At 39.0% G+C, this 18,886-nt stretch overlaps 1 protein-coding gene across 2 annotated transcripts in view; it reads right to left on the bottom strand.

The window, feature by feature from the left end:
• Positions 1–2,352: 2,352 nt before the first annotated feature.
• ZC3H6 (zinc finger CCCH-type containing 6) overlaps positions 2,353–18,886 on the bottom strand; it is a 61,712-nt gene continuing 45,178 nt past the window's right edge. For both annotated transcript variants that reach the window (XM_070068806.1, XM_070068807.1), the window contains exons 6-12: positions 13,193–13,309; positions 12,469–12,580; positions 10,304–10,413; positions 9,861–10,114; positions 7,736–8,247; positions 7,189–7,425; positions 2,353–4,848 (exon numbers count right to left, since the gene is read on the bottom strand). In XM_070068806.1, coding sequence (XP_069924907.1) covers positions 3,368–4,848; positions 7,189–7,425; positions 7,736–8,247; positions 9,861–10,114; positions 10,304–10,413; positions 12,469–12,580; positions 13,193–13,309 — 2,823 coding nt within the window. In that variant the 3' untranslated portion in view covers positions 2,353–3,367. The remainder of the gene's footprint in view (positions 4,849–7,188; positions 7,426–7,735; positions 8,248–9,860; positions 10,115–10,303; positions 10,414–12,468; positions 12,581–13,192; positions 13,310–18,886) is intronic.

The raw sequence follows: 18,886 nt of genomic DNA, 5'->3' as shown, positions 1-18,886 counted from the left end.
CAATTAGGGGGCTCTGACTGCAGCTTAATTATGGGGTTTGGAGCATTCAGCTGGGAAACACAGAGGGTCTATAGAGATATGCTTGCTATTACTGAGGCAGGGTGGAATTCACTCCAACTTTGACTTGTTTTAGGGTTGCAAATCAGGTTCTCAGCAAGATATGGAAAAGAAGTTGCTAAATATAAATTATTAGGCTCTTTTGGTGTACCAGTTCAACACACTGATATATACCTTCTTACTGAACATGGAAGTAAACAGGCACAAAACTTCTGTCACAAACCAGAACACCCAGCAACAGGTGTTTGGCCTGGTGGTTAAGACACCTGCATTTCACACTGTAGTAACTGGGTTGGACTCCCAGTTCTAGCTCCTGAGTTCAGCTTCCTCTTAATGCAGACCCTGGGAGGCAGCAATGGTGGCTCAAGTTAATGGGTTCCTGCCACCCTAGGTTTGAGTTCCCAGCTTCTAGCTTCAGTTTGGGGAGTAAACCACTGGATGGAAGCTCTCCGTCTCTCTGCCTCTTAAATAAATAAAAATTTAAAATAATAATAATGAGTTCAGTAACATCTCAGCTGATGAACTTACCCAGACTGTTATTTTTAAAAGTTATTTCTATTATCTCAAAATATGTGTATCCTAAGAATAAGGACATAATTTATTTTTCAGTGTGATAATGTCAAGTACATTCCATGGATTCTGAAAATATAGATTACCTTAAGTAACAGCTCATTAGTAAAGGAAAATAGATACTTACTAAATTTTTGTGAGAAAGTAGAAAAGAAGGAGAATATTAAATAATCCATGTTGATCAAATATGACAAAATGTCCTGTGAGTCAATGTTATCGCAAAAAACTCAGTACTAAAAATAATTTTAAAAATAAATAAAATATTTTCACATAAAATATTCTGTCAGCTTTGAAACTATGCTGAACTTTCTTGTAAAATAGCCTCAGCTGATGCCATAAGGACTCAAAACTAATGAATTAATGAACATTACACACTTTGCATTAATGACTTTTAAACCTTACATTTAAATTAATCTTTCAACATCTCCTTTAGTAGTAAAAATAATTTCTATCAAGAATTTTAATCCCATGTTTTCATACATTTTTATTTATTTGAGAGGGGAAGCAGAGAGCAGAAGGGAAGACAGTAGAGGGAGTGAGAGAGCAAAAGATTCCCCGATGTACTGATTCACTCCCCAAACACCAAACGCCTTGCAATGGTCAGGTCTGGGACAGAGCCAAGATGGGAGCCAGGAACACAACCCATGTCTACCACGTGGGTGCCAGCTGAACCACCACTGCTGCTTCCCAGGGATGCACTAGCAAGAAACTAAAGTAGGAGCCAGATATGAGAATCAAAGCATGCACTCTGACAGAGGATACAGGCATCTCAACAGGGAGGCCACAGGCTTGCTCTCTGGGTCCTAATTTGATCTTTAACAAGCCAAATTATCTCTTTCGTATGACATTTAAAATATAAACTGCATTACTTAACAATTATAAAATACATGAATGAGTTAAGGATTTGCTAAAAAAATTCATTTACTAAACTTCAGAAATTGTACTGATTTGATACTGATTAAAGAGTAAATTGTACTTTGGGACATACATATATATATATATTCATTGTCAGATTTAACCATTTTATTGACTTTTCAATTAACAATAAAGTTAATTTGGACACTAAATCAGAAAATACTTTCTATGGTGACTTTAAACTGCATTTTTCAACCCACAAATTTATCCAGAGCCATGTTTTAGGCAGTAAGAATTCACATTCCCTCTAACTGTCCTTCCACAGAGAATACAATGAACTTCGTAGGTGGGCAGAGTTCTGTTCACTTAACTGCGACCGCGTTTCCTCGTTTTACCATGGAATTGAAGCAAGAAAAACTGGACAGAGAAGTGAATAGAAAGGATTTTCATTATTATCAAACCATATGCTATCTGAGTGTTAAGGTTCCCACACAAATATTTTGCTGTATATTTTTAAAATCACTTCTCAAAGGTAGCTGTTTTCATCTAAGAACTGATTTTACTAGCTATTTTCATTATCTTTTATCATGAAATACTCCTTTTTCAAGTTACTTACTGGAGTTTACACCAGCAAACACAGTCAGGAAACTCCAGTTTAAGATATGTGTCAGTGTAATACTTAGTTTCAGTTATAAATCATGTATGTATAAAACAAACAGAGCTGCTATTATCTACATACTATAATAAAGAATGAATATAAGTTGTTTTTCATAAAAATACAACTTCTTATCAATTTATATTTCCAAAATATGAGGGCATTAAATACTTAAAATGCCAGGTAATCCCCTCTGTTACAGAATGCCAGTCAGGTTAGAACTGAAAGAGGTTCTTTATTGATAAGACATAGATAGTTGACTACCTGCAATCTATATGTTTTCTTGCTGTTTAAGAAAAAATATAGAACCTAGACATTTAAAACATTATCAATGTAATAATCACTACAGACTCACCATATCTTTTAAAATTTTGTTAAAAATTGCCAAAACCATGATGAGCACAATTATTACAGCTACATTATTTGGAAAAGTAATATAAATTATGCTGCTAAAGACAAAAACATTGAGATACATAAACATCACAATGTAACAGCAATAACTCATGACTATTTGATATGAAAAATTAAATTTAAAAAGTTATGTTAGAGAACTTGGGAATCTTTCCCTTTAGCAAAACATTCTTCTATTTATATACCTTCCAACGTCTATGATACAGTATACAATAAAATACTTTTAAAAGATATGACATTCAAATGCTTCATTTACACAAACAGTATTACCAATACTAATAAAGTGATGCCCTTAAACAGTAACTGCTCTGCTAATTTTGATTGTAAAATATTTTCTTTACTTCATTTTGTATTTTAGTTAGCAGTTGGCATTACATACTAATCAGTTCTGGGCTGACAAATGGAGATGGTTTTAGTCAAAATACTGTTTCTCAAAAGTAAGGTACATCAATTGCTTGCAACTAAACAATCATATAAAAGTGGTAATCATTTATCTAAACATTGATTATGAAAGACAACTAGCATATATTCAGGCAGAGCACTGAATTCATGATGGGTTATTTACAATAAAAGTACTTTTACTAAAACTAACATGATATATAAGTTTCTATGTCAATTACTACAGTCTCTTAAAGTTATAAAAATATTATATAAAATACCACAGGCTTTAGAGGATATAACTTCATGTGGTTCTGATACTAGCAGCTGAAAAGTGTTTATAATTTAAAAATAAATAAACTATAGAGGTAAACCAGTTACAAAACAGCAGAGGACTGCAATAGTCACAAGAATGAAAAGAATTGCTTGATTACAGAACAGCTAACAAAATGGTGAAGCAGTTGGATCAAAAGTTTTAAAAACCTCTTTTAGAGATTTATCATCTGTTTCTCTATTGGGATCATTATCTGGAATTGGGCTCACTTGTCCAGGTGGCCTTGACTGCCTTGGATCGCTGTACTGGGGTCTAATCAAACCTGTGAGGGCCTGAATAGGAAGACTGTGCACTGCTGGGAACTGAACCTTACTGGAACTTCTGAGACTATCCACCTGTGTGTCAGCTGGCCCATCGACAGTGCCTTCCACATTTGGAGAGCTTTTTTGTGGCAGGACTGCTTCGCCAGGGGAAGGCTCGTTTTTGTCATTATTTTTTAACCCACCACTTTTTTTCTCATTCTCTGAATTTTCTCCTAAAGCAGCTGTTGCTACCTCTGATGTAGATGAACCCTGCTCCCTAGGGTCATACAAACTAATAGCACTAAGGACAGAACTTGGAGTTCCCAGTGGAAGGCCTGCTGAAGATGAGAGTTTAGGAGCGTATGGAGGCAGAGCCCCAGAACTAGCATTGCTAGTTACTGCCCCTGAGGACTGTGATGAACCCGAGTTTGATCTGGCTGAATGAGGGGCACTCTTGGATGGACGTGATTCCTTCACAGCCACCTGATGAGACTCCGCATTGGGCAGTCTGTGAAGCCTAGGATCGAAATTCTTTTGCAGCCTAGGATCTCCTAATTTACTTCCTGAACTATGTGAGTCTCCAAATTGTTCTGGGTAGCCTTCTCTGCTTGTTGTGTTACTTTTGGCTTTGATTGCTAATTTTGGATCATTAGATGCTATATTTTGATGAAGATCACTTTTTGTATTCCATAACCTACTGAGCCTCTGGTCAGCTATTAGAGGGGGCAGAGGTAAATTGATTGAAGATACTGGATCAGGTTTAGGTAAAGGTACTGGAAGTAAGTCTTCAGGAGCCCACACAATGTGTTTTGCAAAGTTGGGTTTAGTTAGGATAATGTCCATTTTAATGTGACTGAACTGTCTCAACTGTGACCTTGGATCCTGGAGCATTATACCAGGTAAAGGTTCCAAAGGTATGAGGAAGGCTTTTTCTCTCAGTTCTCTTTCTGTATCTTCATCATCATCATCCCCTCTTTTGTGTTTGACATTAGTACCAGTGTTTGTATGATGTAAATCAAACTTTGCTCCACCAACAGAAGAGCTTACATGACCACTTCCATTCCCTCTTAATTTCCTGGGATCCCATGCAAGTCTAAGATCCAGCGGGGCAGACTCGGACGGTTTTCGAACATCTTGCCTTGAGTTGGCCCTAAGTCTAGGGTCAACCACTTGATTTCCTTTACTTTTCTCCTTAGCAAGTCTTGGGTCAGTAGGAGTGCTAAGTTCTGTGGAAGGCTGTTGCTGGTTCCTTAAAGTTTCTGTTTGTTTCTGTAACGTTTTCAGTATTGACTTGACACTGCTTCCTTCTTCCTCTTCACTACTGGAATACCAGTTAACCGTATCATCTAAATGCATATAAAAATTTATTGTAAAGACTGAAGTATTCATATTTTGCCTTAATTAAGATAAAAAATAATATTTCTGAAATCATTATAGTCTAACTTTAAGAAAATACATGATAAGAATGCCATGTTTCAATTCTGGAACAAGATGAAAAGTGGTAAAGTGATTACCAATTTGTTGAGTAACTCTGTAAAGGAAGAAGTACATATCGGAATATATGTAAAATCTTTCCATTCAGAGAAAAGTCAGGATCTTTCATTCCAGTTGGCCAAAGGAACTAAAAAATGTGTGCCATTTGTACAGCAGGGTTGGGGAGAAGGGAAGATACTCTTGGAAAGGTACTCTACACTGTTTGAGTCTCATCAATTCAAACAATCCTTAAGCTTCACAGCTCTGGACTTAAAACAAGGGAAAACAATTAACTAACAACCATGGTGATGGGAGTTGAGCAAATGAGGGACTGGGTGAAATTTCATTTATGCTTTATTCTATCTTTAGATGTTTAACATTTGCGAACATATTAGCTATTCAAACTGAAATTGAAAAGTAACAAAATAAATCTAACATCCTAAAATTTATGTATTTTAACTTTCTGAGACCGTATTGGGCCTTACTCATAATGCCTATTTAGCCCTAATGCACTGGGCACACTTTTAAGAAGCCTGATTATCAGAGGTCCTCTCCCTAGTTAAGTAGGAGGGATCACAAATGGATGTTTCTATAGGAGGGCAGTTCTCCTTCCTGGCCATTAAAACATACATAGGTTGGCTCAAAATTGGCCACATAGTATCTACTCTTCACATTCTTGTCAGAACCCATCTCTATCTTCGAACATCCTGCATCAGTAAAATATCCTAGATATTTTCATTTTTACCTTATTTTGCTGCCCACTACATTTCTACCATATGAAAGTGTGGGTCTCTGGCTTAGTTTGAACAGAACTGTGCTTTATTAAAACAAGCACTGGTATTTAGGGTGGAATGTGGTTTAAAACAGTATATAGCATATCACAAGAGCAAAGTTTTACTCAGATCTCTGTACTTCTAGATACTACATCTCCTTTCTTCTCTTTGATCACCAGGAAGCATTTAGCTGGACCTGTGATTCACTTCAACTGGATGCAGTTACTTTAAATATTTCTGTATAGTGACTCTACTGGTAATATTTGTTGTTTTTATTCTTACTTTCTTTGCATTTTCATAACAATTTATTTTAAAAGCAGTCTTAAATCATTTTTGGAATGACAGTGAATCGTAACAGGATGTAGAAGTGCAGAGATAGGTCAACGGAAAAGAGGTATTAGCTCAGAAATGACAGTTAACAGCTTTTTTAATCAAAAAAGACATACAATTAATGAAAGCATTACAATTTATAAAAATGAAAACACATAAACCTAGCTGTTAAAGATTATTTTTTTCTTTCTATTCACAGCAAACAATTCTCACTGAACATCAACAACTATGTATCACAGTGTAAAATTTTATATCATTTTGAGTTTTCTTCTTTATGAAAATATAAAGTTCGCAAGAATTTTGGAAAGATCGTCATTAAAGTGTTTTTTAAATTAGGTTTTAGTACTTGAAGTAATATATTTAAATAGTAAAAATATGCACTTATGAGAATTCTTCATTTCCTTAGATAAATGAAGAGTTAGCCAGTCTACAGCCATACCACCCTGAATGCGCCCGATCTCGTCTGATAAATGAAGAGTTAGCTTACCTCCTTTGAAAATATAACAGATCATGTTCATAACCTTATAGCTACCTACTCTTAACTTATATAGTTATTTATGATTAAGAGTGGCCAAATACAAACTAAAAAAGAGTACCCAAACATATCAGTATGTCAATTATGTAATTCACAAAAAGAAGTGCTTTAAATTTTTCTGATCCTTAACTGAATTAATTGCTATATACTTATCAATACCCCAAATTCTAAAATATACTTACTATTTTCATCTAACCTTTTTTTCACTAAAAAGTATTTGTTAATAACATAGCAAAATATTAACTGTGCCCATAAAAAATTATCTAATAACGAAAAAGTTGGGGGTTGGTCTAGAAGTCAAATCTCCAAATTGGAAAGTATTTTTTTCCTGTCTTATTTCTTTTCTCCCTTAATAAAAAAGGGCTCACTTGCTTACAAGTCTACTCGCTCAGGACTTGACCTCTAGTTTTAGATGTATTCACTACTTCAAATGAACCCTTTTGCAATTTATTATTAATGCATTAATGTCACAATCAATCCTAAGCAGATAGGGGCTAGAGGGTAAATCAGAAATGGGAACTGATTTTCAAGTGTTAATCTATATAAATTAAGATGTGTTATAATGCCTGACATACCTTCTTCCTTGCTTGGTGCCCGATGAGGATGAGTGCTGGTTGGTTCTTCATCTTCTTGATATCTTTGAGTAAGTCTGACAAAAAGGGCTCTCTGCACTGCAGGGAGGAGCCCTGGAGCAGACAAGGAGCCATGGCCTGTGATGTTGCTGCTGCAGTCAGACCCACCAGTCCCAAGGTTAGGTGAGTCTTGAACCATGGGAGGCTGCTGCTGGCCAAATTCCCCATGCCACATCCCATCTACAGACAAAACAGGAGAGCAGACAGATACTGTGTGAGCACAAACTCCACCACAGACGTAAGAAATAGAAGCTTTACTAACAATCACCTTGATTCTTATATTGTTATATAATTTAAAAACATTGTTCAAAGTTATTTCAAGTTCTACATTCTAAAAGTTTGGCTAAAATTAAAACATATTTTAAGGTTTCAATTAAACCAATTTTACTTAGCTTTACTTAAAACATGCACTGCTATTATACTTTTAATGAAAAAACAAGACTCATAATATGTTAAATTAAATATGAGTTATTTCAAGAGGTAAACTTACCACTGCAGTTACTGGGTGTCTGAAAATTATGTACAGCATGCTGTGAATAGTAATTACCATAAAACTCATCTGGGGTTTGAAGGGATTCATAATTGGTATTGAGTGGCATTTCACCAGGACCTTGCTGGTATGATGAACCTGGAGAACAGTGATTCTCTCTGGGGACCTTCATCCCATGTCCTGGAAATGCCGGGGAGTGATAAGCCCCACTCATATTTGGTGCTGTCAAAGGTGCATCTGGTTGGACAAGTACTCCAGCTTGATTGTGAGGGCCTACAATTTCAGGTGGACCAGGTGGCAAAGGCGGGCTGTGTCGCATTGCTAGGCCAGGAGGACCTGCACATGGGTGATGCCCAGGAGAGCCTGGGTGTATCACAGGACTACCGCATCCCTGAGACACATTAGGTCCTGGACCTGGACTTGACCCAGAATTATAGATGTGCTGAGGGTGTGGGCTGCTTCCCTGAAATTGTGGTCCCGGTGGTGAGGCACTGTTATAAAATGCTGGTGGCCTGCATGTAGAAAGAAAAACAGTTAATAGTTGAAAGAAAAGAGATAAATGAGAATGTTACAATTCTGAAAATAAATTGGTTATGTTTTTCTATATCAGAATACTATGTATTCAAAGATGCCATTTATTCCATATCTTGTATAGCACAGGTGGAAATATCATAAACGCCTTGCTTTCATGGCATGCTAGAATTTTCTTAATTGCTACTTACCATCAGCTAGTCTAGAACTTACTATAGATAAGTATTTTTAAAAATACAGAAAAGTATGAAGATAAAAAAGAACCACCTCTAATCCCACTGCCTCCAAATTTTTTCATTGGTTCTCAGTCCTTTTTCTAGGCATATGTACACTGTTTTTTTTTTTTTAATTTTATTTATTTATTTATTTTTGACACACAGAGTGGACAGTGAGAGAGAGAGAGACAGAGAGAAAGATCTTCCTTTTTGCCATTGGTTCACCCTCCAATGACTGCTGCAGCCGGCGCACTGCGGCCGGTGCACCGCGCTGATCCGAAGCCAGGAGCCAGGTGCTTCTCCTGGTCTCCCATGTGGGTGCAGGACCCAAGGACTTGGGCCATCCTCCACTGCACTCCCTGGCCACAGCAGAGAGCTGGCCTGGAAGAGGGGCAACCGGGACAGAATCCGGTGCCCCGACCGGGAGTAGAACCTGGTGTGCCGGCGCCACAGGCGGAGGATTAGCCTATTGAGCCGTGGTGCTGGCCTACACTGTTTTTCACAACAAAATTGGAGTCATACTATATAAACAAACAACTTTTTATTATACTTTCATAATTGGTTATATATCTGATGTACAAAATAACTTCTGCTTTTTAAATGTTGCTTATCTTCCTGGACATTTTACTAATTAATTATTATTTCTAAACTCAATCTTAGTCAAAAGGCCAAGAAGCAAAATAATTCTTATTTCTAATACTTCTATCAGCTGATTTTTCATGATATAGTCAGGATCACTACTCGGCCTTCTGGCTAAGATCAAGTGCAGGATATAATGAGGAAAAATACACAAATAATGAGTCTGCTCTTCACTTCTAGTTTTTATGCCTTTTCTTTCTTTTATCTTATTGGTTGGGATCTTATATCAGCAAAATTGGACACACTTGTTCTCTTGACTTTAACAGAAATTTTTTTCAATTTATTTTATTTTTATGTGGAAGATTTACAGAGAGAGAAAGAGTCAGAGAGAGGTGGGGGTGGGGGGAGGTCTCTTATCCCCTAGGTCACTCCCCAGATGACCACAACGGCCAGAGCTGAGCTAATCTGAAGCCAGGAGCCAGGAGCTTCTTCCAGGTCTCCCATGTGGCTGCAGGGGCCCAAGGACTTGGGCCATCTTCTACTGCTTCCTCAGGCCATAGCAGAGAACTGGATCAGAAGTGATGCCCATGTGGGATGCTAGCACTGCAGGCTGGGGCTTTAACCCACTGTACCACAGTGCCAGCCCCTAACAGAAATACTTTTAATGGCTCCAATTAACTGTGATATCTGCTTTAGATTTCTTGTTTCTCATTTGCTGAGACCACATTGCTTCCCCGAACTAACAATGGGACAAATTTTTAGGGAAAAAATGTGCTACCACTTTGAAAATTTTAACTTACTTCTTCCCAATTTTATGTGCTAAATCCACAGTAGGTTTTACAACTATTTCAAAAAGAGAAGGGATTTTCTTGAAGTCATCTGGAATATCCGTCTGAAAATCATCTTCAGGATCAGAAAAGGGAAAATGCTCTGGTGGGGTTGGCAGAAGTCCAACTCCTGGAGGCGGCTTGGGAAGAGGAGTTATGCCACGTTTTCTAAGTTCTTCTAATTCTCTTTCATCTTCATTTATAAGTTCTTCCTCAGTATTCAATACCTAAAATAATTAGTTAAGATTATTATTTCAAAACAACCTCTCTTCCTCACTTTTAAAACTGTAAAGGCTTTAGTAAAAGAAAATATAATATTAAAGTTAAAATAGATCAGAGACAGTTAACTCCTCATTTTAGATACAGACTGATGATGTTCAAACAAGTTAGAGATATTGTTTGAAGTATATACTCACTTTGTCCAAAAGTTTCTTTGTTTCTTTAGTCAGATCATCATGGGAAAATTTACATTTATCTCCTTGGTAACATTTTGCTCCTGTATGATAGAACTTACATGGAAATTCATGTAAATAAAAATATTAAGGAACAGACCAAGTAAAGTCAAGACCTAATTTTTGAAAACCAACCAATGTAACTGCTATGCATGATTAGCTCCTGGAGAGCTACTGTACAACATTGTGCCTGTAGTCAGCAGTACCATACTGTATACTAAACATGTCAGCCCCATCCCTCAATTATAAACTTCCTCATTAACCGTTCAGCTAATGATTTTAGTGACTATCAGTAACCACTACTCGGATCTATTATTAGAATTTGCAAAATGATAGGATTGTTAGATCAAAAGGTGAATGCATGTGTAATTTTGCCAGACACTGACAAGCTCTCCTCCATGAAGATGCATCATTTTGACATCCACACAACAAGGTATTTTCTTACATTTTTTTGTACCAAATTTTGCTGTTACATTTACTTGATTCTTATAAATCTGTGTCATTTCAATGTAGCTTAGATTATGTTCCTCTTATTATCAATAAGCTTGAGCATCTTTTCCTATGTTCTGAGATTATTTGCATTCCTCTTTCTGTGAATTACCTGTATCTCTTGCTCAATTTTTCTAAATTTTTTCTAAATTTTTCTAAATTTTTAGAAACTCACATATTAAGGGTATTACCTTTTTATGATATAAATTACATATAATTTGCCCACTTTATTACTTATCTTTTTACTTACTCTGTTGTATCTTTTTGTTATACAAATTTAAACTTTTTTATTCAGTCCAATTTTCAATGCTTTCCATCATTGCTTCTGGATCTTAAGACATAGTTAGGAAAGTTCTCTGTTCTGAGTTATAAAGGACTTCACTCATGTATTCCTCTAGTAAGTACATGGTTTCATTTTCCACATTTGAATCTAAGACAACAGAAATTTTTCTCTATCCATTTTATTCACTTTCCTTTTGTTTACATTAATTAAAAAATTATCTGGAAAAATAAATGTGAGAATCTAGCAAATGTCACAGTATGCTGTTGAGGCAGCAACAGTCACTGCAAAGCAGCACAAACATGAGGGCAACCAAATCTACACAGCCAAATAGAAAGTTCAGGAAAAAATGTATGTATAAATATTCTGTCTCTGATAAAAAATGGGGTTTCAAATCCATGGGGAAAGCTCCCATAGCTATAAATGGTAGTAGAGAAGCAACTAGATATTTGGGGGAAAATTAGTGGAAAGATGCATAATAACTATTTTTTCAAAGGATCAGAGTACCATATATAGTGGAATCCCATTTTGGGTAGATGCAGCAGTCCAATTTAAATGTATCATTTCCAAAGAGAAAAGTATGGAATTACATACAGTGTTTATCACTGGGTGGTAAAAACTGATGAGACCTCATGTTTATAATTTTCAACATTGATAATTTATTAAAGAAAAAATTACATAAGAAAATGAATATTTTGCTAACTACTCCTTCAGGAAGCACATTCTCTTGATATGATTTAAACTGATTATATAAAATATAAAGTACGGGGCTAGTGCTGTGGCATAGTGGGTAAAGCTGCTGCCTGCAGTGCAGGCATCCCATATGGGTACTGGTTTGAGTCCCAGCTGCTCCATTTCCAATCCAGTTCTCTGCTATAACCTGGGAAAGCTGTAGAAGATGGCCAAGGTCCCTGGGCCCCTGCACCCACGTGGGAGACCTGGAAGAAGTTCCTGGCTCCTGGCTTTGGACTGGCGCAGTTCCAGCCATTGTGGCCAACTGGGGAGTGAACCGGCGGATGGAAGACTGACTCAACTCTCTCTCTCTCTCTCTCTCTCTGCCTCTCCTCTCTCTCTGTGTAACTCTCTCAAATAAATACATTTAAAAGATATATAAAGTACCTTCACTTCATAGAACTGCCTTCCAAAGGGAAGATATTTCATTTCCCTGAAAAATGAAAAGTTAGTTTGTCCTTTTGAAATATAAGATTTGACTAGATGGGGTTTATGCAATGTGTTGTTTTAAATTTAAAATCAAACTAGGCATTCTAGGTTATATTTATGATTTTTAAAAACTTCAATAATACTTTAAAAACCTTAGTATTTTAGCATTTTGGTCAGTATATATTATAATAAAGGATATTATGCATATAAATGCAGTTCTCTCCTTTGGTACAATATCCTTGTAAATAAAATTTGCAGATCTCTTTTCTCTTCTCCAACTCTGCATCATGATCAAATTTACATTGATCTCCCTGTTCAAAAGAAAGAAAGAAAGAATTGAATTACTGAATTGCATTTTCTCCATGGTGTTTCTTGGTAGAATAGCAGTCATTATCTTCAGTCTTTAAATAATGAGATAATAATAACTGAAACAACCCCTTAGAATTCTTGTCCAAGACAGTGGACATGGCCATTTGCAGCAGGCCAGCTAGTGAGCAAGGCCTCAGAGGATACTGGGAGCATTCCAGGGCATGCACCATTTCTAGATGAGCTACCCTGGGGACTTATTTAACTTCTTGTTGCCATGTGTAAAATGGGGACAGTAACAGCAAGTACTTTGTAGTGTCACTGTAAGGAATGAATCATTTACAGTTAGTTGTACTTTGAACAGTACTTGCTACACAGTCAGAATTATGTGCTTGTTAAATAAAACCTGATTTTAACAAATTATGCTATTGTCCCAGAATACAATTAAATGAACACTCATGTACAGTATTTCCATGCAAGATAAATTTTAACTAATCAGTTTTATTACAATTACCCAATAATAAAGTAAAATAAGATAATCACCGCCAAGAAAGACTTTTAAATTTTAAAAATCATTTTAGAAGCAGAAATGATTTATGGCATCTCCATAGATTTACCTTAATACATCTCCCTTCCAGGAAGTATTTACAGATTTGTTTTCCTTTGTGTTCCACTGTGTGTTGATTAATAAATTCCTGAGTCATAACCTTCCATTTTTTCCCTGGTTTACTATACTGTAAGAAAAAATTTCATTTGAATGCAACATGTGAAATATTAATAGTTATAAAAATATACAGTTAAACATACCTGGGAAATGGTATACAATGACTATTAAAGTTATCAAGATCCAATGTTCTGATGCTAATCATTTATTTATAGAGATATACTTCTATTAATCTGCTTACACAACCTACTAATAGTTACAAAGAAGTCTATTTCTATTTTAATGAGGATCATAACTATATTTTTAAAGTAAAATCATAACAGGCTTGCAAGTGCACAAAACTCTGTTTTGGTGAAGGCACAATAAAATGTGCACTGTCATGTATCATTGAGATGTCTCTTATGAAAGACTTCAAAATAGCCATGCTGCTTGACATATAACATGTACATTTCAGGATCACTCTAAAGGAACTATCAGGGAGGCACTCAAAAATTTATTCACAAAAGTAATTACTGAAGAATTACATACATGGTAAATCAAACAAAAATAGAAACAATCTACACATACAAAACTAGGAGACTGGCCGGTGCCGCGGCTCAATAGGCTAATCCTCTGCCTGTGGCGCCGGCACACCGGGTTCTACTCCTGGTCAGGGTGCCGGATTCTGTCCCGGTTGCCCCTCTTCCAGGCCAGCTTTCTGCTGTGGCCCAGGAGTGCAGTGGAGGATGGCCCAAGTGCTTGGGCCCTGCACCACATGGGAGACCAGGAGAAGCACCTGGCTCCTGAATTCGGATCAGCGCAGTGCACCGGCCGCAGCACACCGGCCGCAGCGCGCCGGCTGCGGCGGCCATTGGAGGGTGAACCAACGGCAAAAGGAAGACTTTTCTCTCTGTCTCTCTCACTGTCCACTCTGCCTGTCAAAAACAAACAAACAAACAAACAAAAACAAACTAGGAGACTGGGCAAATATATTTTATTCATTTATGTGCTGAACTATTACATAATCATTAAAAAATATATGCTTACTATACTTTACCAAGTGAAAAATGATCCCAGTTTTTTAATAATAAATAACAGCAAAAAAAAAAAACTTGAAAGAATAGATTGCTACATCTTACAGTGTATATCAATCACTAATTGTGACATTAAAAGATTTTGTATGTGATTATCTTGTACTTTCTTCAGGAAAATAAGAAGAAAACAGAAAGCATGTCTTACCTTTAAATTAAAAAAAGTAAACTAAGAAAGAGAAATGTATGAAGAAAAATTAAGAAATCTCACAGCCAGATTTGTTCTCCTCAGTCCCCTGTTCAATTTTTGCTGCAAGTCTAAGAAGACTGAGTAACAAGTCAGGCTATGATGTTTGGTCACACTGAATGTAATGAGTTACATTTATGAACTCTAAAATTTTCAAGCACCTATCATGTGCTCTGTCTTGCACACCACAGGCGCTGAAGTAACTATTTACTCTTGATACGATTTCAGATTTCCCTCTTCTCTTAATGGAACTTAATGACAGTCTATGGAAAATGGGATATTGCCTCACAGAAAATACTTGAGGCAATGAATGGCAGGCTGAAATGTGATACTTTGCGATCCCAGCTGAAATTATGTTTTACTGTATGAATTCTTTTTTTTTTTTTTTTTTTTTGACAGGCAGAGTGGACCGTGAGAGAGAGAGAGAGAAAGGTCTTCCTTTACCGTGGGTTCACCCTCCAATGGCCGCCGTGCCCAGCGCGCTGTGGCTGGCGCACCGCGCCTATCCGAATTCAGGAGCCAGGTGCTTCTCCTGGTCTCCCATGGGGTGCAGGGCCCAAGGACTTGGGCCATCCTCTACTGCACTCCCTGGCCACAGCAGAGAGCTGGCCTGGAAGAGGGGCAACTGGGACAGAATCTGGCACCCTGATGGGGACTAGAACCCGGTGTGCCGGCACCCCGAGGCGGAGGATTAGCCTACTGCGCCGCGGCGCCGGCCTGTATGAATTCTTAAAAGATAGGCAGCTGAGCCGGCGCCGCGGCTCACTAGGCTAATCCTCCGCCTTGCGGTGCCGGCACACCGGGTTCTAGTCCCCATCAGGGTGCCAGATTCTGTCCCGGTTGCCCCTCTTCCAGGCCAGCTCTCTGCTGTGGCCAGGGAGTGCAGTGGAGGATGGCCCAAGTGCTTGGGCCCTGCACCCCATGGGAGACCAGGAGAAGCACCTGGCTCCTGGCTTCGGATCAGCGCGGTGCGCTGGCCGCAGCGCGCTGGCCACGGCGGCCATTGGAGGGTGAACCAATGGCAAAGGAAGACCTTTCTCTCTGTCTCTCTCTCACTGTCCACTCTGCCTGTCAAAAAATAAATAAAAAAATAATTAATTAATTAATTAATTAAAAAAAAAAGATAGGCAGCTGAGTAAGATGATCTGGTAATTGTTTCCTTACAGAAACATCAATTTGAGCAGCTATTCACGCACAAAGTCACCTTCACAAGAGCTAAGGAGGTCAGGTTAGAGACCGCAGTGCCTGGTTTTAGCACGATAAGAAGAAAAGATGCATTCAAGAAAGCAGGAAGGAGAGCTGCTGGATCATCCCTCCAACTCCTTCAAGTAGCATAGAGTGGAGAAGGACTTCCTGTTTGGGAGAGGCAGAGGGAATTAAGTCTAGACTTTAGAACTGAAGCCCAGTACCAAACCTGCTTCACAGGCCAATACCTGTGGACTGAGTCTTTGGACCTTCCTTAGCCAGGAGGCCAAGGGAGCTGCCTTCACCTCCCCTCCCCCAACCTCCAACAGACAGTAGAGCAAGGCTTCAGTCAACAGGAATTAGGGCAGGAAAGTGAGCTTAGGACTTTCCCTTGAAGCTCATTGCCAGACCTGCTGCAGTAAGAACCAAAGAAAGCTCAAAAGCCTCCATCCCTAGGCCAATGCTAACAGAGCTTCTAGATGTATCCTGGCATCAGGAGATCTATATTCTTGTGGGATAGACTTTTTTTGGTCTGTCATCACTAGCACTGCATAGGCCTGGATTACACCCTGAGAATGCACAGGGCCCAGTGATGCTGACACTTAGGTGCAATGTGGTCTATTGTCAGCCTGGGCAAATCCTCTCAGTTGATCTTATATCCCAGCCAGTATCACCTGTGGTTGGTTGCAGCAGGCTTAGGTCACATGTCTACCTCAGCAGCAAGCAGCCATAGCAAGGTGGACTTTGGCCCTATCCTATGCTGTGCTGGTATTGATGGGCTGTAGACTCCAGGTGTTACCTAGCATTGTGGTACAGGTGCCCATAGCACTGCTCAGTCCATTCCTCGCCCAACCCCAGGTGGCATAATACAGAGGGAGTAACTTATCTGCTTGAGGGTTAGAAAAGGGAGGGGAGGGGAGGGGGAAAAGGAGAGGGGAAAGGGAAAAGGGAAAGAAAAGAAAAGAAAGATTAAAAAAAAATACTGAAGACACAGGGCCAGCATTGTGGCACAGCTAATTAACACACTTCTTGGGATGTCCACACCCCATGTCAGAGTGTCAGTTCAAGTCCTGGCCACTCTGCTTCCAGTCCAGCTTGCTGCTAATACATCCTGGAAAGTAGCCAAAGAGAAGAGTAAAGGCATAGAAAACCTATCTAATAAAATAGTAACTGAAATCTTCCCCAGTCCTGAGAAAGATTTGGACATCCTAGTATAGGAGGCCCAAGGGATACCAGATAGATATGACAAGAAATGACACTCATTGCAACACATTCAGGTCAAATCTCAAAAGTACAGCACAAGCCGGCGCCGCGGCTCACTAGGCTAATCCTCCGCCTTGCGGCGCTGGCACACTGGGTTCTAGTCCCGGTCGGGGTGACGGATTCTGTCCCGGTTGCCCCTCTTCCAGGCCAGCTCTCTGCTGTGGCCCAGGAGTGCAGTGGAGGATGGCCCAAGTGCTTGGGCCCTGCACCCCATGGGAGACCAGGATAAGTACCTGGCTCCTGCCATCGGATCAGCACGGTGCGCCGGTCGCAGCGCGCCGACCACGGCGGCCATTGGAGGGTGAACCAATGGCAAAGGAAGACCTTTCTCTCTGTCTCTCTCTCTCACTGTCCACTCTGCCTGTCAAAAGAAAAAAAAAAGTACAACACAAATAATTCTATGATCTGTAAGAGAAAAACATAAAACACTTAGGATAATCAATTTATCAGCAGAAACTTTATAGGCCAAGAGAGAATAGAATAATATACTCTAAGTATGGAAAGAAATAAACTGCCTACCAAGACTACTATACCCAGCAAAGCTAACCTTCATAAATGAAGGAGAAATATTTTCCAAAACAAGAAAAACTGAAGGTATTCATCGCCACCACACTGGTTTTACTAAAGATACTTAGGGGAGTCCTATATACAGAAGCAAAAGAAAGGGTAGGAGGGTAGAGTGGGAAGTATCACTATGTTCCTGAATCTGCATATAGGAAACACATGGAATTTGTATACCTTAAATAAAATTTAAATAGATAATTATCATTATGAACACATATGAAAGTATAAAACCCATTAGAAAAAAGAACATTCAAAATAAACAGAACAAATTTTTTTAATGACAAGACTAAGTCATGCTTATCAGCAATAAATCCTTGAATGTAAATGGAATAAATTCTCCTATTAAAAGCTATACACAGGGCCTGGCACTGTGGTGCAGTGGGTTAAAGCCATGGCCTGAAGCGCCAGCATCCAATATAGGTGCCAGTTCTAGTCCCGGCTGCTCCTCTTCCGATCCAGCTCTCTGCTATGGCCCGGGAAAGCAGTGGAAGATGGCCCAAGTCCTTGGACCCCTGCACCCATGTGGGAGACCCAGAAGAAGCTCCTGGCTCCTGGCTTCAGACTGGTGCAGCTCCAGACATTGCAGCCATCTTGGGAGTAAACCAGTGGATGGAAGACCTCTCTCTCTGTCTCTAGCTTTCTCTGTAACTCTTTCAAATAAATAAAATAAATCTTAAAAAAAAAAAAAGAAAAAGAAAAAAAAACACACTATAGACCCAGGGCCAACACTATGGCGTAGCAGGTTAATCCTCTGCCTATAGCACCAGCATCCCATACGGGCGCCAGTTCGAGTCCTGGCTGCTCCTCTTCCAATCCAGCTCTCTGCTATGACCTGGGAAAGCAGTGGAAGATGGCCCAAGTCCTTGAGCCCCTGAACCCATGTAGGAGACCTGGAACAATCTCCTGGCTTCATATCGGCTCAGTTCCAGCTGTTGCGGCCATCTGGGGAGTGAACCAGCAGATGGAAGACCTTTTTTTCTCTCTCTCTCACTGTCTGTAACTCCACCTCTCAAATAATTAAGTCTTTTAAACAAATAAAATAAGTAAATAAAAGCTATAGACTCTGGGTTGGTTCTGTGGCACAGTGGGTAAATCTGCCACCTATGGTGCTGGCATCTCCTCTGGGTGCCTGTTTTGAGTTCTAGCTGTTCCACTTCCTATCCAGCTAATGTGCCTGAGAAAACAGGAGAAGATGGCCCAAGTGCTTGGGCCCCTGCACTCACTTGGGAGACCCAGAAGAAGCTCCTGGATCCCAGCTTCAAATGGCCCAGCTCTGACTGTTGCAGCTATTGGGAGTGAACTAGCAGATGGAAGAGCTTTCTCCCTTTCTGTTTCTCTGTAACTCTTCCTTTCAAATAAATAAATAAATCTTAAAAAA

The sequence above is a fragment of the Oryctolagus cuniculus genome, chromosome 2, assembly GCF_964237555.1.
Source record: "Oryctolagus cuniculus chromosome 2, mOryCun1.1, whole genome shotgun sequence".
Lineage (NCBI taxonomy): Eukaryota > Metazoa > Chordata > Mammalia > Lagomorpha > Leporidae > Oryctolagus > Oryctolagus cuniculus.
Note: the sequence above shows the minus strand (reverse complement) of the source record. Positions and strands in the feature narration are given on the sequence as shown.